The 23,149-nt window shown below is 51.1% G+C and overlaps 3 protein-coding genes across 9 annotated transcripts in view; all 3 read left to right on the forward strand.

Moving 5' to 3' along the window:
- Positions 1-14,677, forward strand: SZRD1 (SUZ RNA binding domain containing 1). Of its 7 annotated transcripts, none has more exons than XM_010577240.1 (7): positions 1-364; positions 490-616; positions 1,389-1,475; positions 12,320-12,369; positions 12,590-12,667; positions 13,352-13,606; positions 14,218-14,677. In XM_010577240.1, exons 3-7 carry the CDS (start codon positions 1,431-1,433, stop codon positions 14,318-14,320), a joined length of 531 nt encoding a protein of 176 aa, XP_010575542.1. In that variant the 5' UTR covers positions 1-364; positions 490-616; positions 1,389-1,430; the 3' UTR covers positions 14,321-14,677. The 7 variants fall into 7 exon arrangements, with proteins under 7 accessions (XP_010575542.1, XP_010575543.1, XP_010575545.1 ...); XM_010577241.1 differs by having other exon boundaries at positions 1-314; XM_010577243.1 differs by lacking the exon at positions 12,590-12,667.
- A 2,656-nt stretch (positions 14,678-17,333) lies between these two features.
- Positions 17,334-21,768, forward strand: NECAP2 (NECAP endocytosis associated 2). The gene is made up of 8 exons (XM_010577246.1): positions 17,334-17,453; positions 18,119-18,219; positions 18,325-18,429; positions 18,905-18,986; positions 19,564-19,672; positions 20,019-20,190; positions 20,343-20,427; positions 20,812-21,768. The coding sequence occupies exons 1-8, from the start codon at positions 17,347-17,349 to the stop codon at positions 20,858-20,860; spliced, it is 810 nt and encodes a 269-aa protein (XP_010575548.1). The 5' UTR covers positions 17,334-17,346; the 3' UTR covers positions 20,861-21,768.
- Positions 21,769-23,002: 1,234 nt separating this feature from the next.
- The window catches only part of CROCC (ciliary rootlet coiled-coil, rootletin), an 18,618-nt gene continuing 18,471 nt past the window's right edge, over positions 23,003-23,149 (forward strand). The window contains 1 exon segment of the mRNA XM_010577499.1: positions 23,003-23,082. The gene's annotated coding sequence lies outside the window, so the exon portion shown is untranslated.

A 23,149-nucleotide genomic window follows, 5' to 3' on the forward strand; every position in this document is an offset into this window, starting at 1 on the left:
CAGGGCGGCTCCCTCTCTTCCCCGGCTTCCTCGCAGGCCTCGGCCGCCGCCCTTTTCCTCATGTCTCGCCCCTTCCCGGGCTTCCCTCCTCAGCCACTCCCCGGGGAGGCACAGCTGGGGCCCGGACACCCTCCATGCCCACAGGGCCAGGGCCCCCCTGGCCACCTGCCGCAGCCCCGCCATGTCCCTGCCTCTCCCCCATGGCCTGGCCGCCTGCTGATGGCAGGAGGCGAGGTGAGGATGGCCCGTCAGGGAGAGGAGATGGGACCTGTTGCCATGCCTGAAGGACAGCGGGTGCCCATTTCGCCACGGAGGTGAGGAAAGGAGGGAGCCCTCGGTGCTGCTGGAGCCCTTCCCCATGGGGGTATGTACGTCTGGGCACGTCGGGTCTGCGTTTTGACATGCAGTTGTGCTGCCAAGTTGTGGATGACATTATTCCTCTGGGGAAGGGGCAGAGGAAGACACTGCCATCCTCTCTGTCTTCCACAGACCTGCATCTACGACAGAGGTTGCTGCTCAGCATCCTGGCCACGTGCCCTGCTGAATTGGCTGCCCCAGATGCCTTGCAGAGGCCTGGGATTACCTGAAAGGAGATGTGGAATTTGTTCACAAGGATGTAAGTAACCCAGTGTTCACCCAGGTGTGCGTATATGACCATTAAGATCACATTCCTGAAAGATCCGCAATGCCCCCACATGTTTTTGTGGGACGCTTGGTCTCGAACAGGGGTGCCGTGAACGGTGAATTGGATTTCTTACGGCATGGGCAAAACCGGCAGGATGGAGGGAAACGTCCAAGAATAATGCCGCTGTGATGCTGAATAGGCTACAGATTGAGCCAACAATGCTGGGCACTGGCTGCTTGAAAACACAGTTCCTGTTTCCTTCTGGAAAAATCCCAGAGGATGGGTAGGAACAGCCCAAGGCTGCTGCACCCTTTCCTCCCACCCGCACCGCTCCTGTGAGCCCTGCATCTCTCCTAGGGAGGGGAGATGCTATCTCCCACTTCTCTGGGATGCCAAAAAAATTGAAATCCCGGGATATAAATCCCACCTTGAGCACCGTATGCCCCGCAAAATCCTGCTAGCGGCTCTGCTTTTGATAAACAGCCCCCCAAAACTCAGCTGCAAGGGTGCCTGGCAGTTCCCTGCCCAGATTTTGAGCTTGGCAGAGGAGAGGGAGACGTGGGGGGGCTGCAGAGGGGCCCAGGGCAAACCACAGTGTTTGTTTCAGATTTTTTTTACCTAGAGGTTTATTTTATTTTTTTTTTTAAGAAGCCAGTCGCCATCTGCTGGTAAGCTGCAGCTCTCGGGTGGGGTGTTTAGGGGAAAGTTTAAGGATTTAAGGACAGTTTCTGTAACTCCCTGTCCGAACATTTGATTTTTTTAGGATACTGGAAGGAGCATTTAATTTTGCAGCGAGGAAAACTAAATGCAACCCTCACCCCAGATACCTTTATATTGCTCAGAGCTCAAGGTAATACATTGGTGTGGTGAATATCCCGGCTACAAACGAGATAAATGTAATAAATTGGTTTTATTTTTGAGAAATCTAGCTGTTTTTTAAAGGTTGGCGCTGAAGTGGGCTCTCCTGCCCCTCAGGAGATTTAAGAGCAGCTGAGAGCTTAGATGAAAAGTGATACAAATTGGGGTGATGGAAGGACACACGGACATTTCGATGCCTGCAGGAGGGATGCTGCGGCGAGCGGTTGGGTTAACGGACAAGATTTGCTAAAATCGGGGTGGCTGCTTTGGTCAATAACCCCTAAATTATGGAAAAATGCCCCAAAACCTCCAAGCTCTTTGAGCGTGGAACCATCCGCGCTGCTGATGCCTGTCATGCGCTGCTTTGGCTTGGCGTGTGCTGTTGAGAAAAGCACTGGCTCCGTGGGGTGTGAGTGTGCAAGTGTCACACGCGTGTATACCCCCACCCCGCCTCTTTGGCCAGTCCTCCCGCCCGCCAGGGGGCGCGGGCGCTCTACGCCCCCCGCCGCGTGCCCGCCCTGCCGCACGTGGCCGCCCTCAGCGACCCACCGCGCATGCGTTTCCTTCCCCAGGCCTCCCGCCCTTCCGCTACGGTGCGCAGGCGCGGCGGGCCCAGGCCGGTAGGCGGTGGCGGCGCATGCGCGGGGCGCGGGCTGGCGGCGGCGGCGGAGGGGAATTAAAATGGAAGATGAGGAGGTCGCCGAGAGCTGGGAGGAGGCGGCCGACAGCGGGGTGAGGGTGGCTGCTTGAGGCGGTGCGGGCGGGCCGGGGGTGGTGAGGGGAGAGGGGAGAAGCGGTCCGGTGGCGCTTGAGGAGGCGGTGGGGTGCGGCCGGCGGGGCGGCGGGCCCGGAGCGCCTGCTAGGCCTCTTAAAGGGACCGTGGTCTCCCTCGGCGCGGGGGGCTGTAGATCGGCCCCAGACCCTCCCGTTCGCCTCTACTTCATCCCCCGGTGCTGGGGCTGCCGAGGGGAGCCGCTCTCTGCCTGTCGTCCCGTTCCCGTTTTCTCCTCGGTCTCTAAACCAACTACTGTGTCCCCCCCGGGCCTTGTGGGGCTGCAGGCAGGGCGGCAGCGGCTGGTCAGTGCGGGTCACAGCCGAGCTCGGAACAAAGCTTCTGTTGCCGGCGAGCATGTGGTAGGTGCTGGGAGTATGGCGGGTAGCTTGCTCCCTCTGCTGAGGGGTTCTGACAAAACGTGCCTTCCTGGCGTCATGTTAGCCTTTGCAGGGTCTCTGGGGAGAGGTGGGTAGGCCGCATCTCGCGGGGTGTAGCGGGGGAGCCGGGGGTGCACGTGAAAAGCCCTTTCTCCCCCTTGTTCGAGATGAACATGCTTCTTCATTAGGGCAAAACGTGGGGAGTCTTAATGTGGCCTAGTGCAGCTTCCAGTGTTGTAGCTGAAGTTCTCGCCTGGTTTTAATAGCTGGCTCAATAGCTGAAGTTTTCGTCACGTCTCTCATGCTGAGAGATTCCAAAGCACTTATGTGTGTTGTGCTTGCAAAATAAAATCATTATTTTAGCAGGAGTGTGGGCGGGTGGATCTGCGGGGTATTCACAACAGCGTGACAAGAGAAGAGAAACCATGTCTGCCAGGCAAACTCCTGTTCCAGTAAGTTCAGTGGGCTCGTTAACGATCAGAGGGCAGAAGGACGTCGTAACAATGACTCGATGAGAAGACCGAATTTGATTCTGGTCAGGAGATTGGGTTACGGCTGGCCAGGAAGAGAGTAGCAAAATAGAGCCTGTAACTCAATGCCCTCACCAAGCAGCATGAGAGATGCCAGTGGCAGGCTGGCAGCGTAAGCAAAGCACTCGCCCTCTCTTCTTGCCAATGCCGTGAGACTGCAGTCATAGGAAGCTTCGCGCCGGGCGGCAGAGTTAATTCTGGCGCTTGTTAAATCATTCCATGAAGGGACATAGCCTGTGTCTTGGGAGCTGATGATAGCTGTGGCCTTGAGTAATGGTCTAAAATTGTAAGGCTGCTCAAATCCCAGCCATTGGTTGTCTTTCCTCTTTGTCCTTTCAGCTTGTACCTTTTAGGTGTTCCTTTAAAGCCCTTAGAAGGAAAAACCTCTGTTGCCTGTTCTTTCTCACATCCTTTTCTAGTCCAAACTGCTGAGAATTTGTTTTCATAAACTCTGTGGTGCTTGTGTCACTAAGCAGAGAGTTTTCTTGAGGAGCCACCACCACACTTGCAGCTGCTTTTGCAGTTGTTGGGGCTTTGGATGCCTGCAAGGGCAGTTGGACCAACAAGAAAAGTGAGCTGTCTGTGGCAGGAGCTCTTCTTACGTAAGAGAAGAGACAGGAGCTGCCTTCTGGCATCCTCGTTTAGAAGGGTCATTTTCAAACCCTGCCCGGCAGGAAGGAGACCCTCTGCTGCTGCTGGTGGCCGCAGGAAGTGAAAAGCTAAGCGGGATGGAGCGGAGGAGAGCCCAACCTTTTTTTGTGGACCAGATGGGTGCAGGTGCCATCAGGGACTGCAGGCTTTCTGTGCTGCTACAGAAATCAAAGCTACCAGAGGTAGGCAGGTTGAGAAAAGAGGAAGAGAGGGCAGGAAGAGGCTCTGTTGTAGAGCAGGCAGCATGACTGATTTGCTCATTGGCAGTTGAAAGAGGGAGCGGGTGCTTCTGCTGTTCTCTGTGCCTCAAACCCTGCTGCAGTCATTGGGCAGGGGAGCCTGGGAACTCCCCAAATGAGGTGGGCCTTCTGTTGAGTGTGCGAGAGGAAAAATCGTGCGCAGGAAAAGCGTATGAGCTGGCCTGGTAGTGTCATCACAGGTTTTGGTTTTGTTTTGGGTTGGTTTTTTTTTTCTTTTTGTCTAAGGAATTTCCTTTATCATCTTCTTCCACCTTTATCTTTTTTGGTGTGGGTCTGTGGTGGCATGAGATGGATCCCAACGTAAAGGCACAAGATGTGACAGTCACGGTCAGTACTCAGGAGGAATATGCAGTAAAACATAAGAGACACCAAGGACCAGCTTTAAACATGTACTCTTCTCCTAAAACTTCATGCAGTTGACAGCCTGAGTTGGTTTTTTTCTGGGTTGGGTTTGTTTGTTGTTGTTGTTGTGGGGTTTTTTTTTTGCTTGTTTGTTTGTTTTTTGGGGTTTTTTTTTGACCCTTCAGCACATCTCTGAGGGAACAGTAGAGGTGTAGCAGGAGATCCATGGTGGGCTTCTGGGATATGTTGCCTGCTTCTCTGTGTGTAATTTTTTTAATATTCCACCCAGAAAGTACATCAAATTTTCAGTGCTGATCCTTTTTTGTGTGTATAGTTTTTGGTGTTAGGCTGCAAACTTCTCCTCGAGGTCTTAAAGAAGGTGGTTCTCAGCAAGAGGCAGTTCCAGGCTGACCAGAGATGCCGTGGCCTCCTAGTTATAATGTAGCTTCATTTATCTCTTGCAGATCTGCCTTCCAAAACAGGCAGCACTACAAACTCACTCAGTTCGGGGAAAACCCCCAAAAACCTGACACAGACCTTCCACTTTGGTTTGGTCAGTCAAGTAGCTGTAAAACAGATCCTCAAGCATTTTTTTTTGGAGGGGGGGAGGGGGGTCTTTAACGTGGCTTCTGTTTGTCTTTTAGTTTTCTGTGTCATCAGAATTACCCAGTGCTTACCAGAAAAAGGAGCAGCTTCGTGGGTATGTGCCACCCCCCGAGTGACCATATGCCAAGCAGATGCCCTCTGCTCCAGCAGCTTCACCTACCCCAGGAGTCCTCCAGGCACAGCGGTGTTAATGCTGATGCAGCAGAACTCCATGGGGCCTCTAGATCTGTATTATCCAACGGCTATCTTCAAAATGTCTGTGAAATGAGGGGGTTTTGCTTGTGTGTGAGTTACAGATGGAAAACCAGTGTGTGAATAATGAATGAGTTGTCAAAGTTACAAGTAAGGATTGAAACGCCAGGCTTCAAAGACCCAGTCTGGGTTAGTAAACACTAATATGACTTAATGCATGGCTCGTTTTTCTTTTGTGTGGCCTAGCTGGCTTTATGGAAGAGGGAAATCATGAATGAGAGGTCTGTTTGTGACATCCAAGTCTATTTACCTGGTTAAACTAATAATTAAACATCAGGTGGGAAGGTGGGCTCCAAAACTGGAGTGGAAGCCCTGTGTCCACAGTCACAGGTAATCCACAGCCCTGAATTGGCACTTTTCAGCTGGATTGATTGCATATTCCTTCGCTAACTAGAATTTGAGTGTATCAGTGACTTCTTAATCAGAAAGTTATTTCAAGTCAGAATCCATGCAGATAAAACGTTAGTCTGGCAACCCAAAATAGTTTTTAAAAGAAAAAAAAAAAAGTAATCTCCTTGTGTGTCTTTTTTTTCCACTCCAGTTTGCTGATGGACAGTTTGCAGGGCAGTTAGCTCCCACCTGCTGCCTACAACCTCCCAGCTGGCGCTTAAAACTTACCCTGCCACAGTCCAGAATCTAGGTCCCTTGGTTAGATTGCGCCTTGCTTCACCAATCACTGCCAGAAAGGGAAACCCCCTTGATCATCTGATTACTAGCCGCTTGGGGAGAACGTGAGCAGCCAAATGTGTGTGACTGAACTTTGTCCCTTGTGTGTGGGGACAGGGATTGTCACCTGCTTGTGTCATGGCGCTTGGTGAGGACAGTTCACCTGAGGTTTGCAAAAAAACTTGTTTCTATCGTCTCTAAATTGGTCAATGTGCGAGTGGTAGAGAGGACTGCCCACCTTGGATTTCACCCTCCAGCAAAGGCAGCGCATTCACTGGTTATAAAGGTTTTGGCTAGTATTGCTTTGAGTTGCTAAATATGATCGAAGTACAGAGAAGTCAAAAGGGAAATATTTCGGAGTGTAACACTGTGACCTCTGGTCTGCTAACTGCTTGTGTGATCAGAGGAAAAATTAATGGGGTTTTGATGTGCAGGAACTGTACCCTGGAGGAAACCTGTGAGGATAACTGCTGATTTTTGATGTTGGGGCTGTGAGGATGGGTTTTGACTTCACGGACCAAAATGATTTTTGTAAAACTTTTGCTGAATGTTTGCTTTAGGTGTTTGAAATTGGTCAAAAAAAAATCTTGAAACTGGGAAATGAAAGTTTCTGTTCCTGTTGCTCAGCGTTACTTAGGCAGAGGCAGTTTGTTTGATGAGCAAAGTGATGCTTGTAGGTTGGGAATGAACAGGTACCTTAATACTGTGAAGTGAGTATTGGTTTTGGGATACAGCAGCAACCTCTGCGTTGCCCTGCCCAGGTCACTTGGTAGCTGTCTCTGTTTCGTACCTGCTCTCGCAGACCTTGATGAGCATCTGGATATGCTGACTGACCCCGCACAGGGATGTGGGTGCAGAAGGCAAAGGCGACTCTCTGGATTAAGTGATGTTCTGGTGCCTTTGCATAATAGCATGCAGAGGGCTTTTGCTAGGTTTTAGCCTCTCGGTTTTTTCCTAGATTGATCAAGGGGTGTAAATATATTCCTGATCTGGACCTCCAAAGAGGTCTGCGTGACCTGCCTGCCACAGGAGGTGCGAAGGGTGGGGAGGGAGAAGGAGCTGCAGCCCTCCCAAATGCTCCCCCCTCGCACCCTCCCCCCCCCAATTTGTCTGTGCTAGGAATACCATGTGGCGTCTGCCAGGCTTGTTCCCAAAAATACTCTTGTGTCTTGTTTCTCAATATCCTAGTTGCCGAGAAGCGTTATCTACCTATGGAAGATGTAAACGCCAGTGCAACTTAAAAGCATCTGTGGCTTTCTTGGGTACAGTCCACTGCCAGGAATTAACGTAAGCGGAGTTACTTGGAGAATTAATTAATGGAGCAGTCTGATTCCCAATAGCCTCAGGAATTGGAATGTTCCAGTAATTAATAGAAGATTAATTTATCTTCAGAGGAAAGAAATAGGTAGCTAATGAGGAGTCGGCTTGGAGATATCTTAGGATTATCTACTTCTGCTCTTACTTGACGGTGTTTTTTGTGAAGCAGTGAGTCAGATATCTGCAGCTGTAAGTTGTTGGGTACCCATGAACAGCTTTGGTAACCTCAGATGTTAAAACCTATTTTTTTTCCTAAAGAAGAGAACATTAACCAGGCCTTGAAATTTGTCTCCTGTCCTTTAGAAAATGCCAGAGTATCTGACGGTGCTTTTAATAAGCAGACGAGGCTTTGTTTTTAGCATTGGTGTGGGAGGATGCAACTCTAGCCTAAATTCCCTCTGTCTGGGTTTGATATTAAACATTATTTGACTGAGCAAGGGTAGAAGGTTGTGTTCAGGAGCAATCTCCAGTAAATACATCAAAGAATGTGGTTAATGGTTTTCTAGAGCTGCATATTTGAAATATTATCCAATTTCTAGGATAGCACAGCTTCCTTTATTGGGGACTGTCCTGTGCTCTGGCAGGAGGGCTGGTAGGTATCTCCTCTTGATTTCTGCAAAGTAACCTAATTTTGGAAGTAGAGGGGGAAATATCCTCCCAGTGTAAGGGATTTGTGGGAAGCCCGTGTCTCTGCCTTCCTTCAAACATTCAGTTGTGGTTACTCACTAAACTTGAAATAAAAAATAGCCAGCAGTTATCTTGTTATTCCTTTCCCCCGTATCAGCAGAGCTTGGAGCTGCTGTTATTTAGTCTATTTAGAGAGTCTTTGCTGGCGACGATGGGAAGGATAATTCCTTATACGTGTCCGACGCGTTACAGTTATTCCAACAAAGCTCTTTAGACAACAGCTCAGGCTGACTTGGGCCTCGCTCTGTGCTTTGCAATATGCTGGAGAACTGGCTTTGCTTGGGAATCTGCCTAGACCCCATGTGAAACTGTGATCCATAGGAGCTGACCTCTGTAGGGGTGTTCCTTCCGGAAGGGCATGTTTCCAGGGTGTCCTGGGGGGAGCATCTACCTCCAACTCAGCAGTAACACTGCAAAATTACCAGCTATATTGGTGGGATTCTTATTTAGGATGACAGACCATAGGAGTGTCGGATCTAAGCAGTAGGTTTGTGTCTTAGTGTCTGTGTCTAATTGCTTTCCAAGAGGTATTTTATTGATCCTTTTATGCATTCCTGTTTTTCTCAGGGTTAAAGGGTAGGAAGGATGGCTGTGATGGGGCTGGAGTTCAGTTTCCATTACGTTCTCATCTACAAATGTGGCTTAAATGTCAAAGAACAGTGTTGTCTTCATGCTGTTTGTTTGGGTCATTTTTAGTATCTAGACATAATAGCACTAAAAATAGTTGAGATTCTTTACTAATCTTTGGGGAGGGTGTTTTGATCGGGGGTATAAATGAGGCTTAGTTCTTGATTATATAAATAAGTTTGTTTGGGAAATGAAAGCTAGGAGGGCCTCCTAAGAAGATTCATAACTGGTTTTTATATGGTGCGACCTGCTCAGCTACTGGGTATGTGCAGCGCGATGTCCTCGAATGCCAAATCTAACTGCCTCTCCTGTGAGCTCGTGCCTTTGGGTTGTTGTAGTTCTTCTGGCACTTGCCCTGTAAGTCAGGTTCTAATTTTATCTTGTTACCCACACAGCTCGGTGACAGTGTGACATAGCAGTGGAAAGGGAGTGACATCAGCAGACGAACAGATTGGTGGAAGGCAGTGGCAGGTTTTTGTTTTTTTTTTAATTAAGAATAAGCCATGTCAAGGTTTTCCTGCTTCTCAAGCTCATAAATTCGTGCAGCGTGATCCCCATCATGAACTGCTAGCTGCGTGAGGCTGCTAATGTCTTGGGTCGTTTCTGCAGGGCGATTAAGGGCTGCCCATTTAAATTGGCAATGCTCTTCATGCTTGAACACCTTCATACCTACAATTCCAAACACAGTAGTATTAAACACTGAGAGTTTGCAGTGCTGTGGCTTTTGCTGAGAAAAGACGGGGTCAGTCCCTGCATTTAAAAGGAAACACAACAACTTCTAACACAAGAGGTGTGTGTGAGGTGGGGAGCTACTTTTTTACACTAGCTATCCACTTTGAACACAAAGGAAGACTTTTTCTACCCAAGAGTTCAGTGGATATCTGCAGGCAGCTGGAATCCCCTCAGCAGCGCTGGGAATTATGAGGATTGTGTAAGACAAACAGTTGTTTGGATTGGGTGAGAGTGATACGTGTATATGTGGTGGGGATGATTGTTTTATATGATTCTGCCAGGATTTCTACGTGTGGAGGAAGCCTCTTGTTTTGGAGAGTACATAGTGGTTCTAACAGCTGCTGATGTTGTAACTTAGAGGATATTTTAGCTGCCCATTACTTTGCTCCTTGGTGAGGAGCACCCCAGACACAGAGCAACTGTTGAGCCTGCGTGCAGTGGCTTATGAACCAGGACTGTGTACGTTCGCTTAGTGACTACTGGCAATTCTGGAGGGATGAGAGGCAAAAATACCAAATTTTTTGCAACAAGTGGTGTGTACAGGAGTAGGAAGGAGTGAAACTGAGACTGTAAAGGGCTCATTTGGTGAGGGGTGTCTTGATGGCAGGGTTTGAAGGATTCCTTGGAATAAGTTTGCATGTGTTGACCAAATCGAAGAACTAGGTTTTTTTCTGGTACGGGAAGCTGCAGGTTCTGGCGTTAGAGGATGAAGTCGGAGGAAGTCCGGCGCATGTGAGGGCATGAAGAGCTGTCCAGCCATCCTCAGAGTCAGTGTGACAGTCGCATTAATCAGAGTGTTTTTCAGATGCTGAGGTTGAACTGATGCTTTTCAATTACAGGATCTTGTAGTCTGATGTATGGACCATGACTTTAGCCCCAGGACTCGCCTGTAAAGCCACTAGGAATGTAGAAACGTGGCTTTTGTCAAAGCCATCTCTCCTCTGCCAGGAAGGAGAGAGGTGAGAGCAGAGTGGAGCCTTCCTCGTGGCTACTGTGTGGCTTGTCATACTTTTGTGCCCCACAGTCCTCGCCGTGGGCTGTCAAGCCTGTCTGCCCTAGCTGGGTGGTTCAGTGCTGTGGTTCTGACTCACAGCTGGCTTCGTAGTCACTGCACGGCGCCGAAATGAGTTGAGATGCTCTTGAGCATGCTTTCCGCGCCCTCTGCCCCGTCTTCCTGTCGTCCCTCTCCCCCACGCGCTGAAGTATTTAATAAGGGATATTTAAGGAAGCTTGCTTCCAGGAGGCCCTGGGGAGGAGTGGTTAACTATTTGAGTTCGAAAAAGTGTTCTAAGGACTCTTCTATAGCCGGATATCACCTCTTCTGGCATAGTGTGGGCAGATGAGCTAACCCCTTCCCCTTAATCTAACTTTCATTGTTTGCTGCCAGCCGCTCTACAACATCTCCATCCTTGCCAGGATATCCGTTTCCCTGCTGCCTGTTCCCAGCTGGCTGTTCCTCTGTTTTTGTGGGCCGTAGGCAGCTGATGCACATTTTTCTCTGTCCTCCTGAGCAGCATTGGGATGGGATTTTCCTCCCAGTCCTCTGGAAGAGGAAGGAAACTGCAGGTGTGTTTGCCCTCGATGGGAGACTCTAGCTGTGACCTGGCCTCCAGCTAAATGCCATGTGAAGCCCTTGGCTGGTTTTGTTCTTACAAATCACTTATTGCCTCCCAGTACAGAGTTTGGTACAAAATTCAACCTCCCACCCACCTTTTGTCTTCCCCAAATGGTTTATAACTATTCCCTTCTAGATGGAGGCTACCGTGGGCTGTTGGCCTGTGTAGCTGCGTGACCAAGAGCAAACACCGTGGTTTGGCATCTTGTAGAGACTTGCGTTCATTCCCTGCTTACTGGGGCATCGGGGAATTGCCGTGCAAACCAGTTTCTTTACCGGCTTGCGCCTGCTGCGGTTTTTGATGGCAGGGTAGGCTTCACTGGCAGCAAGCTTTCAGTGTAGTTAGGCAAATTGGCCTGAAAAGTAGAGCAGCTGTGTTCTGCCAGAAGCTTGGAATTTCCTTCAGTATTGCCAGTTATCGGCTGGCAAAACTAGGACACTCTCAGGTAGTTTTTTTTCCCCTTCATTGATGATTAAATAAAATACATTGCTGTTTCAGAGGCTCTTTTAATAGTGTCGGCAGTTGTGAGAATCTAAAGATATCAGCGAGGCTGGGGAAGGTTGCCTAAAGAGAGATTGGGACTGAAAGCTGGCTTTATTTTTCTATTCAGCAAGGTTTCTCTGCATAATTGCTCAGACTGCAAAATGTAAACACCTTTGCGGAGGTAGGTGCGAGTCTTGGACAGAAGTTGACATGTTTAAAGCCACGCTCTGTTGGCATTCAGGGGTGATTAATACGTCTTTCCGCCGATTGATGACTCGGCAGCTATGTTGCAAAGGGAAGGAGAAGCGCAATAAGATTCTGCTTTGCTCCGACGAGTCCTTGGGTGCATGTCGGGCAGGGCAGGGGACTTTTATGTGAAGGAAGGTTATTGCAGCAAGCAGCAGGAATGTGGACCTGCCGGCTAGTCCTCCGAATGGCTGCAGGCTCTGGGGCTGAGCTGCCCTGCTGAAATCAAGCATGTAGACTGATGCGGATCGCCCCATCCGGCTGCTGCTGCTGCTTCTCTGCCTGAGAGGTTTGGCGTCGGTTCCTGCTCGGATCTGGGCATACCTTGCTGTGTATTTCTGTGGCTCTTTACCCTTAATAGAACTTTCTTGCCCGCTGAAGTCCTTAAAATGAAAGATGAGCGCCTCACAGCTGCCCTCTCACTGGGATACACAAGATCCACAGCCTGCTGTAGGTGTATTGAAGGCTACAGTAGAATATATGCAGTGGCTTTGCTCTTCTCTGCCTCTTGATTTGCAAGTCATCCTCAGATGGAGATGCACGCTCTCTCTGTCCCCTTTATAGTGTTGCTGTACGGAAGAGTGTGATTAAATGTGTGTGCAGACAGGCTTGAACTCCAATCTCCAAGGCGAGCCTTCAGGTTTTTATTTTTATCTCCTTCCTTTCTAGGAAATAGACAGACGGTTGGAAAAGAAGCTGAAGATCACGCAGAAGGAAAGGTAACAATGCTGCGCGGTTCAGTAAAAAACCTTTTTTGTGAGGTGCTGTTGGACATCTGAAGGCCTGGGGAGTGGCAACAGTGGGGAAACAGCTTCAAACTGAGCAGAGTGCGCTGGGTTTGAGTTCAGAAATAGGGAATCTCTGTAATCATGCCACTAGATGGCCCCTTCAATCCATAGCAGGGTAGTGGAAAGCTTCTTGAGAGTGATTTTATTTCAGAGCCGGGTCTTCCAGACTGGATGTAGCTACAGCTATGGGGAAGCCATTTAAGAAAAAGACACTCAAAGGAAGAAATGGGTGAGTCAGGTAATCCTAACTCATGGCCCTAGATTGGCTTGCTGTGTCTGGCGTCAGTAAGATTTTCTTTTCCTGCTTACTTTGGGTTGGGGCAGGGGCGTGTGTGTTATTCTCTTCTAGCAGAAATATTTCTAATCACTTCTGACAAGTCTTTTGTTGTTGTTTTTTTTTCCCCTTTGATTCTTAGTAGGCCACTTAGAGTCATGGTATTACTTCTCTGGGACTTCCTCACAGAGAAGGGACCATAAAAAAAATTCAAATGGTGAGCTGTGGGCCAAGGCTGGCTCTGAGAAGTGAAATGGCAGGGTTGGAGCAGAAGGCCAGGTATCCTGGCAAGAGGAGCCCTAAAAGTCCTTGCAGGGAATGGAATCAAGGTGCTTATACCGATATCTTCAAATAGAAATGCTAAAACTTTTGCCCAGTGTCTGCTTCGCATTCCTTTGGTCAAGTTTAAAGGTGTCAAACGCAGCAGGGACTGGTTTTCTGTCCCTGACTGAGCTAACCGCCTGCAAACCTGCCTGCCGTTCTAGTTTAGAGTTACAAATGTAACAAGGTCTTTAATTATTACAGGCTGCCTTCTTAATCACGGGAATGACGTCTGGCAGGGAGGAGTTCACATGCAGAGCAAAAAACATGCTCACCGTAGAAAACAAAATACCAACCAAATGTTTTTCTTTCAAACAGTAGAAAATCAAAATCTCCTCCTAAAGTGCCGATCGTGATTCAGGACGACAGCCTTCCTGCAGGTCCTCCCCCGCAGATCCGCATCTTGAAGAGGCCGACAACCAACGGTGTGCTTAGCAATCCCAACTCCGCCAGCAGGCCGGCCTTCCCCGTGAAATCGTTGGCGCAGAGGGAGGCAGAATACGCGGAAGCCAGGAAACGAATATTGGGCAGCGCAAGCCCCGAAGAAGAGCAGGAGAAACCCATTCTAGATAGGTGAGAGCAGCCTTTCATGCCGCGGCAGCTTTGCCTGCTCTCCTCGCAAACACCTTCCTGTCAGAAGGAGGGGGATGAGCTCCTTGAAGAGTAAAGTGAGGCTGGCAAGGAGAAAGGAGTGCTTTGTTAACAAGCAGGCCATCATAAATCTCAAATATATGGGTGTTACGGGAAGCACTTATGGGAAGTGCCTGATAAGGCCATAAAGGTTATCTTAGACCCTTGGAAGAGTGTGCTGGGGGTTTAGAGGGGAATGCGGGCAACCAGAGTTATCCTGGCGGGGCATATCCTCGTCTTCCCTGAAGTTTTTGACTTAAGGGAGCTGCCACATGCGGGCGGGAGAGTTGAACTTAAGCACTCTCAAATGAATGCAGGTTTTTTGAAGGCACCGTGCTCGCCCTTTTATTTGCAGCGTGGGTCTCAGAGACTCTTTGGAAAGAAATGAAGTGCTAGTTCGATTTCAGTTGCGTTCCCCATTCCAGGGAGCAACATGTGATGATTGTCCCGTGGCAGTGACTTCCCACCGAGGCAGGTGCAGGAGTATTTCTTGAAGGCGTACAGTGTTAATGCAGCTGTGTTGCCTCCACCTCTGATCGCCTTTCTCCTTGCAGGCCGCCGAGGATCTCCCAGCCAGAAGACACCAGACAGCCCAATAATGTGATTAGGCAACCCCTGGGTCCCGATGGCTCACAAGGCTTCAAACAACGCAGATAAATGCGGGCGAGAGATGCTGCTGCGAAAGGCAGGGTCCGCCGCCACGGGTCGCACTGCCGTGACGGACAAACGGACTTGAGCAAAGGGAACTACCTGGTTTATTTGCACTGTGATCCCCTTTGCTCTGCCCACTGTGACCTTCAACCCCATGCACTGTGACCTCCCCTCTCCACCCACTGTGACCGGCAAACCGAGAAGGGCTGTCCCCAAGTCACTCTAAAAGGAAAGGGGACAACGAGGCGGGGCGGGGGGGTTATAAAGGACTCGGATGGGTGCAGGGAGTCGTGTGTGTGCCACTTGGGTTGAAGCTAGCGCCAGCAATAATGTTTGTTGTACTCGTAACCTGGCATTTAAGGAAAAAAAAAAAATGGGAAGCCTCCCCAGACGCGCATGTTGTCCTCATCACTTTAAGAGCAAGTTCTGTTTCAAAGGATCTCTTTTATTTTATTTTTTCTTGTTTGTTTTCTGTATATCAGATCAACAGAGTGCATGGGAAGGGTTTTAACTGTTTGTTTTAATTGAAAGAGGTAGTTAAGTGTTCAAAAAGGAGTTTCAATGAATTTCTGCAACTTTCATGGCTCGGGTTTGGCAAGCTCTCGCTTCTTGTTCTCTGTTTCTACTGCTGCCAAGCACGTGGAAGCGGACTCCCAGATACCTGGCCTTTCCGATCGCCGTGGGAGCTGTTGGAGTCCGACGACCTAGTTTACGTCTTGCACCTGTTCAAGCTTGCCTAGTATTTTCTGCTGGCTTTGAGGAAAAGCTTAAAATACATCTTTTTTTTTTTTTCTTTCTGTACTTGGGGAGAAGGGAATGTAGACCGATCCCGTGAAAATGCCCGCTGCCCGGCCGCAGTTTGTGGCAGAAAGACGCAGGCAGTGAAGAATTAGGGCTCTGTTGTGAGGAGCAGAATAGCCGGCGCCGCTCCAGTCTGTGAAATAAACAGGCAGCAAGGAGCCCCGCTCCGTACGGCCCACACTTGTCGAGCGGCTGGTGTAACGACGGGGAGCGCAGGATGTCTCGCGGGTCCGAACCCGAGTGGCTTAACGATGGAGTGAAGGCTGTGATCACTCTCTTGGTCATGGTACGAGCTGCGTTTACATCCCAAAATCGCAGACGTTGGGAACAAAACCAGTGTTGGATAAAGTCTGGATGATTCCCCCGTCTTCCTGGTGGCAGCCAGCTCCCCGTGAGGCTTCAGGGAAAGGATTTTCCTCCTCTGGCTCCTGGGAAGAGGACAGGGAGGCTGGTGGCCTGCAAGAACGTGGATGTTCCCCCTCCAGACGAAGCTGACTTACCTTAATATCGCTTAATACTGAGGGATTAGATGAACACTAAATGCTCTTCTTGGAGGGGACGGTACCTAGAAAACCATTTCTGGTTCTCAGCGGATTATTCTGTACGGCTGCGCCCTTCCTGCCTCTTCGTGCTCAGTAGGTTCAAGGGTAAACGAGCGAATCTTGACGTCTTCTACCTGGTGGGAAGCAACCATACAAAAAAAAACATGTATGGAAATACAGCTTAAAAAAAGAAACAAAAAACAAATGGTAAAATAAAACTACCTGTGTATAAAAAGAATCCGCTAGAGCGTTAATTAGCTGATTAAAGCACCAAGGACGGTGGTGAGGTGGGGATGGGCAAATGTCCCCTGGGCGTCCCCAACCACTGGCACTTCTTTTTTGGGGGGGCGTCTGTCTTATTTACCCCCCCAGCCCAGGCTGGTGGTCAGGATGAGTCCCTGGGGGGGCGCGGGAGAGGAGAAGGACATCAGCAATAACCGTAGTCACCGCGCCTTTCCTTAATTATTACTAAAAATAGCTTTTAATGGCCAAAAAAAACCCCCAAATACATCCTGGTTCCTGGTGTAGCTGGCCAGCGTTAAAAGTTGCCATCTCCGGCACCAAAATCTCCAACTCCGGCGCCGAAATCTCTGTCTCTGGCACCGAAATCTCCTGGCTCCTCCATCCCGGTGACCAGGATACGTCCCGCCCGCGGGCAGGGCTCGGCGGCGTTCCTGCGGGAAGCCCCTTCGTCCCGGGAAGGTGGAGGATAAACACGGTACCGCGTGTTTTCACCCCAAAATGTGCGCCGAAAAGAAAACATTTTATAAATTGTATTTTAAATAAATGTCTTTAAACTTTTAACGACTTACTTTTTTTCTCCTTTATCCCCGTCTCTCGCAGGGGCTGCTGCAAGAGGGACGTTTCGGTGGCAGCTTAAGCTCCCAGCGCGAGTAGATCCTTAAAAATTCATCAGGAAGGTAAAATCTGGGAGTGTTCGGCCGTAATTGTGCCGGTATTTACCCCAAAAGGGGAAATTTTGTCCCATTTTTAGGCTTGCTGGGAAGATGTGGTCCGAGGAGGGTGGGAGGTGGCAGTGCTTGGAGGGAAGATGTGGTTTCCAAACCTGGGCCTGAGCTGTGACTATGCTGCCTCTCGCCATGGAGGATAGAAGCAGCAATTTTTATTTTATTTATTTTAATTAGTTTTTTGCAATGTGCTGGCCTCCCTGCTTGGGTGTTGTGCTCGATAACTGTCAAAGGAGGTGGGCAGAGGCTGTTGGGGTGCCTCTGGCTGAGGCGAGGAGGGGTCTGAGTGCGCTGACCTGCAAGCTTTGACTCCCCTTTAATTCTTATTTTTTAATATTTTTTTTAAGGCGAAATCAGGAAAAAAATGTCCCGTTTAGTGACTTGGAGTTGCTAGGTGGGGAGGAAAGGTGCTGCAGAAATAGGTGCGGTTGGCGGCGTGCCCGGACGGGGCCGGGCTGGGAGCTGGCAGCCGCTCCCCGCGACCGCGTACTGGTTCCCAGTTCCAGCAGCCCACTGGGACCAGCTCCCCCCCTCACCTCCCCCGCCACCTCCCTGCAGTGGAGCCTCCCGGTCGCCAGGGGGAGCAGCGGCGGCTGGTGCGGAAGCACCTCCCCTCCCTCCGCTCCTCCGTCCCGCCCGGAGAAAGGGGGCGGTACCATCGAGGCGGCGGGCCAGAGCGGCGGGCCAGAGCGGCGGCGGCGGCGGGCGGAGTTCCGCCGCGATGGCGGCCATGGCAGCAGAGGAGGAGGAGTACGAGGCGGTGCTGTGCGTGAAGCCGGCGGTGCACGTCTACCGGGTACCGCCGCGGGCCTCCAACCGCGGCTACAGGTGGGGCTTGCCCCTCTCTCGTGGGCCCTGTCCCGCTGTGGGGTGTTTCTGTCCCGTCCCCCCCTGCTTTGGGTTACATGGCGTCTGTCCCCTTCCTCCCTATAGAGTGTCTGCTCCTCCTGTCACAGGGCTGTGGGGGGTTTGCCCCCCTCCCCGTGGGGTATGTGGGGCCTGCCCCTAGTGAGGTATCTCTGCCCCCCACCCCAGCCCCACGGCCCCAGCGGGGCTTCTCCATCCCCTCGTGTGTTTTGAGGCTCCTCTCCTGTCAGCCCACAGCCTGGACTGAAGGCCGTCGTGGCAGAGCCAGGCTGTAGCTAACGCGGCTCAGCACCTCCGACAAACTGCTTTCGAGCTGGAGATCCTGCGGAAAAGGGAAGCGAAACCTCTTGTGCAATTCGTGCCTGGTCCCCGCTGGGACCTGACGCCTGATTTTGCAGGGGGCCAGCTGGTTTGGGGTGAAATGAGGGACATCACAACGAATCTGTCTCCTTCTGCAGCGAGTACGGGTGGAGGCGGGTTCTTGCTTGTGCCGCTTTGGTACTGTTAAGGAGGAGAGTCAAGCAGATGAGCTCTGTGATGTGTTATGGGGGCATTAAAATAGGTTGGTGGTTGTCTGGGATGTGAGAGGCAGTTCAGACATCCATTGCTGTTTCATCTTTCTCTAGAGCTGCAGAGTGGCAGCTGGACCAGCCGGCGTGGAGCGGCAGGCTGCGGATCACGGCCAAGGGCAAGATCGCGTTCATTAAGCTGGAGGACAAGACCTCAGGTAAGGAGGAGGGAAAGGCGACAGCTCCACACCTCTTCGTGGGGAGGAAGACGGCGCAGAGACTTTACTCCCTGGCGTTAACCTGGTCCCATTTCTCTTTTTCAGGAGAGCTTTTTGCCCAGGCGCCAGTGGAGCAGTTCCCTGGCATCGCTGTGGAGAGTGTGACGGACTCCAGTAGATATTTTGTCATCCGGATTGAAGATGGGAACGGTACGTCGCGCTACATGGGGGACGGCATGGAGGAACTGCCTCAGAAAGTCTTTAGTGCCCTTGCTGCTCTTATTTGTGAAGGATTCCTGCCTTCAAGGACTAAATATTCCCTGTGTACGCTGGTAAAGGGACGAATTGTCTCGCTCCCACGTGCCAGCTGCGCTCTGTCCTTCACCAGGAATAAAAAGTTTAATTTTGCTGCTTGGCATTAGTGTGAGGATGCCTCTCTGTGCAGGATTGTTACTGTGATGCCAACCTCTGCTTTGACTTGCTTATATTAATTTAAAAGCTGTTTTTACTAAGGCTGTATGTGCACCCAACAAGCTAAACATATCTCCAGTCCCATATCTCAGTCTCTGGACACCCAGCTCCAGCTGGAGGAGGCGGCAGGCATGGGGGTGTGCGGGGTGGGGTATCCCCTCCCTCTTCCTCTGCTGCTTTGCAGTTCCAGCCCTCACTCTTCCTCCTTCCTCAGGCCGCCGTGCTTTCATCGGAGTCGGCTTTGTTGACCGAGGGGATGCTTTTGACTTCAATGTGGCTCTCCAAGACCATTTTAAGTGAGTTCGTGCCTCATCCCGTGTCCTCTCAGCTCAACTTTTTTTGCAGTTGTCCGCCAGAAATGGTGGGGAAGAGGAAGCTGTGAGGTCCTGTTGTGCTTGAGTGGGCAAGCGTGGTGTAAAGAGGTGGAAACGCCTGTTTCTCTGCACAGCCTTTGTGCAGGCAGCTCGCTCTCTCTCTCAAATATTTCCCAGTCTGTATTAGCAGGGTCCCAAACTGGGCTTCCTGGTCCAAAATTGGGCATATTCCCTAATTCCTTTCCTTCTCTTCACATGCCACTGCTAAGGGGCTGCTCCTCAGGGACTGGGATGCTGCTCCAGCTGCAAGCAGATAGTGGGGCTTTGGGGCAGGATGGAATGTGCTGCTGGCTGGAGGATCCATGTGGCTCGACTACTGACGGTCACTGGTAGGAATCATTCCCCGGCACTGCCTGTAGCACATTGCTCCAGCAGGCGAGGTCTCAGATCACATCCAGTGCCTCTGCCAGGGAGAGGGGATGATCTCAGGCAGGATTTGTCCAGGAGAGTCTCAGGCTGGTTGTTGACATGTTCTTTTCTGCTTATTCAATTCTTGCAGATGGGTGAGGCAGCAGAGCGAGCTGGCCAGACAGGCCGAGAACCCCGATCAGGGACCAAAACTGGATCTGGGCTTCAAGGAGGGGCAAACCATCAAACTAAACATTGCGGTGAGGGTCTTTTCCAGCTAAATCCGCTCCCAACCTTTCTCTTGGGTGGCATAAGAGGAAGCAGTAGCTTCTCCCCAAAAATCCCTGTGCAGGGGGGAGCCCGGAGCAGGGCTGCGTGTAGTGATTTGCAGAGGGGTTGTGTGACAGTCCCCTGTTACAGAACTGGGTCTCTGGCTTCATGGTGGGCATCTGTGAGGGAAAAAGCATCTTTGGTTTGACACCTCTTGCTCCTCCAGCCATGGGACATCTCAGCACAGCAGTTTTTTTCCCCAGAATAAAGCAGCTTGCCTTCATACTCTGGCTGTGGGTTTAAACATACCACCCAAGTTTCCCTCTCTTCTTTCAGAATATGAAGAAAAAAGAAGGACCACCAGGGAACACCAGACCGCGTCCCGTGGGTCTTGGGGGCCTGAGCTTGCTCCCACCACCTCCCGGAGGAAAATCTTCGGTTTGTCCTTCTGGAGAGCGGCCGTCTTCGCTCTCCACGCCCGCCCAGCTCCCGGGCACCCCCATCACAGGTCCGTGGTTACACAGTGACAACTGTAATGCTCTTTAGACTCCATTTTATCCATCAAAGTTGGGAAAACAAAGGGGGGAATCCTGGGGTAAGAGTGGGAGATAACTCCTGGTGTTTGTTTTCTCTCTTTCTGACTTCCCTGGCCACCGACAGACTCCCTCTTATCCTGGCCGCAGCCTGCTGCTGCTCCCTCTGCCGCCGCCACTGATGTCTGGGGAGACTTTGCCAAAGCTTCTGGGTGAGGCTCTGTGGGGTTTGTGTGTGGCAGGGGTGATCCCCACAATGTTAGAACGCTCCCCATCTGGACCAAATCCCACTGGTTTTCCTGAAAACTCCTGCTGAGGTGGGGGCACCACTTCATCCAAACATCCCTTTGGGATTTAAAAGTGACTCTGATGGCGTGTGTCACAAATTCCCTGAATTCAGTGCGGGTCCGTGGGTGCTGCCTTCCTCTTCCTCCCAGCACTGTCAGCACGTCTGCTCTAGTCCGCTCTGTGCAGCGGGGAGAGTTTTGGGGTGACCCCGGAGGACCCATTTGTGGCTGCCTGGCTCCCTCCCCACGTGCCGCAGCCCCTTTCAATGTCTAAACCCTCTTTTTTTTCCCCTTTTTCTCTCTCTTCAGGTCAGCTTCTACCCAGACTCAAGCGAACGCAGGCTGGGTTCAGTTCTGACCTGGGCTCCTCGTCCGCTCTTCCCCACATGGGCGCTGGGATCATTGCAATTCCTTCAGGACCAAAGCAGGGGCTTTGGGACACTCTGCTCCTGCCCTTAAGTCCCCCCCGGCATCAAAATGCTGAAATAAGTGCCAGAGAGCAAATGAACACATGCCTTAAAATGCTCCATGCCAGTGCCCTCTGCGTTGGGGGCCTTTTATTTTCTACCTGGATTGCAGCAAACCTCTGAGGCTTCTCCTTTTCTAGAAAAAGCTGTCAGCTTCATCACCTCTCCTTAATAACGAGAGGGTGAGTGGGTGCTCAGAGCAGGACTCCTCTCACTCGCAGCACTGCCCCAATTAAGGTAATTTTCGCTAAAGATTTATGCGATAGAGCCTCCTCGGAGACCTCTCTGCTTTCTCCTCGCATATTTGGGCTGGATAAATCCTTCCCTCGGTGGAGAGCATCCTCCTGGAGACTTCTCACCTGCAAAATCCAGATGAATGCCTGCCTTAGCAAGATGCTGAGTGTCGACCCAGTTTTTTTCTGAGCACTTAACTTAGATGCGGGAGGTGGGGAGCCGGACCGCTGCGTTTCGATGCTGAAATTCCTAATTTCTTGCTCCGGGAAGATTTTTTTCATCTCTATTTTGAAGACAGATTTTCACTTCTTTCTGTGGACATTTTATTAAGCGATATATGCAATGAAGGACAGAATGGAGTCGGTCTCTTTGACAGAGCTGGGGTTGAGATTCCTCTTTAAACAAATAAATATTTTCTTACCTATTTATATTAAGCCTTTCGGTGTACAAAGTCCTGCTTATTTTTTTTCAGTGCCTTGGATGTTTATTATTCCCATTTTTAACTGGATGACAAGCATTTTGGTTTCAGAGCTTAACTGTGCCTGGCAGCGAGCGTGCAAACCCAGGTGAGAGATGTAATGCTTCAAAGCAATTAATAAAATGGTTTTGATGCCAAATATGAATTTTTTTAGCCCCCCCCCCACCATGTGGGCTCGGCAGGGCTGTGATGAGCTTTTGTGGTTCCCCCTCCTTGCTGGTGTCGAGGAGACGGTGTCGGACAGCGAAGCACAACAGACGCTTGTTGCTTAGCAGTGGTTTTATGGTTGTGAAGGACTCCGGGAGGGGAAGGTAAGGAAAGAAATGAGGGGAAAAATAAGGTATCCCCAAAGTGAGGGGGGAGCCTTGAGGCAGCTCCTGCTGACCGGAGGGACCCGAGACGCCCTAAATCCTCAATCCCATCTGCTCGCCCCGCCTCAGTCTCCCACTTGCTGTTAATCTCCGGCTCTTGGGGAGGAGAAAGGGCGATTCCCTGGGTTGCAGGGTTGGGAAGAGAGTGGCAGGTAGACGCTGACCCTCTCCGGAGGGTGGCTTGGTGTTGGATCCTCCTTTTATTTCAGGGACAAGATGCCTCCAGCCCCTGGCATGGGGGGGATTTTGAGCGTGGGTTGGGGATTTACCGGTGGCTTTCCCTGCTGGGGTGGGGGCAAAAAATCCTTTAATTACCCCAGGGGGTAAAATTTGCTGCCCTGGGTTGGCTGCGGAGGCTCCGGCACAGGGAGGATGCATTCCCCGGAGGGGGTTTAATGCTGCTTTGCCCCGTAGCAACCCTGGCATGCTCCACCCCAAGGCTTTTCCTGCCAGAGCAAACCCCTGGGCTTTAATGAGCTTAACGAGGGCCAGGATTTAACGAAAGGGCTGGCTTACTCTCTCTAAGGAGCTCCTTTTCCCGGTGGGAGCCAGCACCATCCTGCCCGGGGGAGGGACAGCGCAGCAAAGTAAGGACATTTCCACCAATTTTGGGCACGGGGAAGCGCCGGGCACTGGTGGTTTTTTTTATGTTTTCCTTTATTTTGCTCATTCCCCTCTCGCCGAGAGCCTCGTTGGTTGTTTTTATTTACAAAGGTGATATTTTTGGTGGTGGATGCTAAAATGTTGTTGCTCGCGGCCTCACCGGAGACGTTGGGACCCCCAAGGCGGCCAGGAAGAGGAGGGTCCCCGGTCCCGCCGTCACGCAGGGAGGGGAAGGCGAGGATTTCGGGCTAATCCCAACCACGCATCCGCTTTCCGCTTGCAGGCGACGAGCCGAAAGGGAGCCCCAAAAATCCCAGGAAAGGGCTTTGGGGCAAGGAAGCCACAGCAAGGGGGTGCGAAGGGCTCGGTGGACCCCCCTGGGGAGCCCATGAGTGAACCGGAGCCCACGGCAGAGACTGTGGTTGAGGTGGGTGTCCCCCCCACCCCAGCGAGAACTGGTGGCTGCTCTCGCGGGAGCGGCCACGGAGCCAGGG

This window comes from Haliaeetus leucocephalus, unplaced genomic scaffold (assembly GCF_000737465.1).
Source record: "Haliaeetus leucocephalus isolate CR32 unplaced genomic scaffold, Haliaeetus_leucocephalus-4.0 Scaffold556, whole genome shotgun sequence".
Classification (NCBI taxonomy): domain Eukaryota; kingdom Metazoa; phylum Chordata; class Aves; order Accipitriformes; family Accipitridae; genus Haliaeetus; species Haliaeetus leucocephalus.

What these genes read in the sequence shown, in the direction of transcription:
- SZRD1 (XM_010577239.1), top strand. Translation starts at nt 2,165, where the DNA reads ATGGAAGATGAGGAGGTCGCCGAGAGCTGGGAGGAGGCGGCCGACAGC. An exon ending in AAGATCACGCAGAAGGAAAG is followed by an intron (nt 12,370 to 12,589) that starts GTAACAATGCTG and finishes ATTTTATTTCAG; the next exon opens with AGCCGGGTCTTCCAGACTGG. An exon ending in GAGAAACCCATTCTAGATAG is followed by an intron (nt 13,607 to 14,217) that starts GTGAGAGCAGCC and finishes TTCTCCTTGCAG; the next exon opens with GCCGCCGAGGATCTCCCAGC.
- NECAP2 (XM_010577246.1), top strand. Translation starts at nt 17,347, where the DNA reads ATGGCGGCCATGGCAGCAGAGGAGGAGGAGTACGAGGCGGTGCTGTGC. An exon ending in GCTCTCCAAGACCATTTTAA is followed by an intron (nt 18,987 to 19,563) that starts GTGAGTTCGTGC and finishes CAATTCTTGCAG; the next exon opens with ATGGGTGAGGCAGCAGAGCG. An exon ending in CCCGGGCACCCCCATCACAG is followed by an intron (nt 20,191 to 20,342) that starts GTCCGTGGTTAC and finishes GGCCACCGACAG; the next exon opens with ACTCCCTCTTATCCTGGCCG.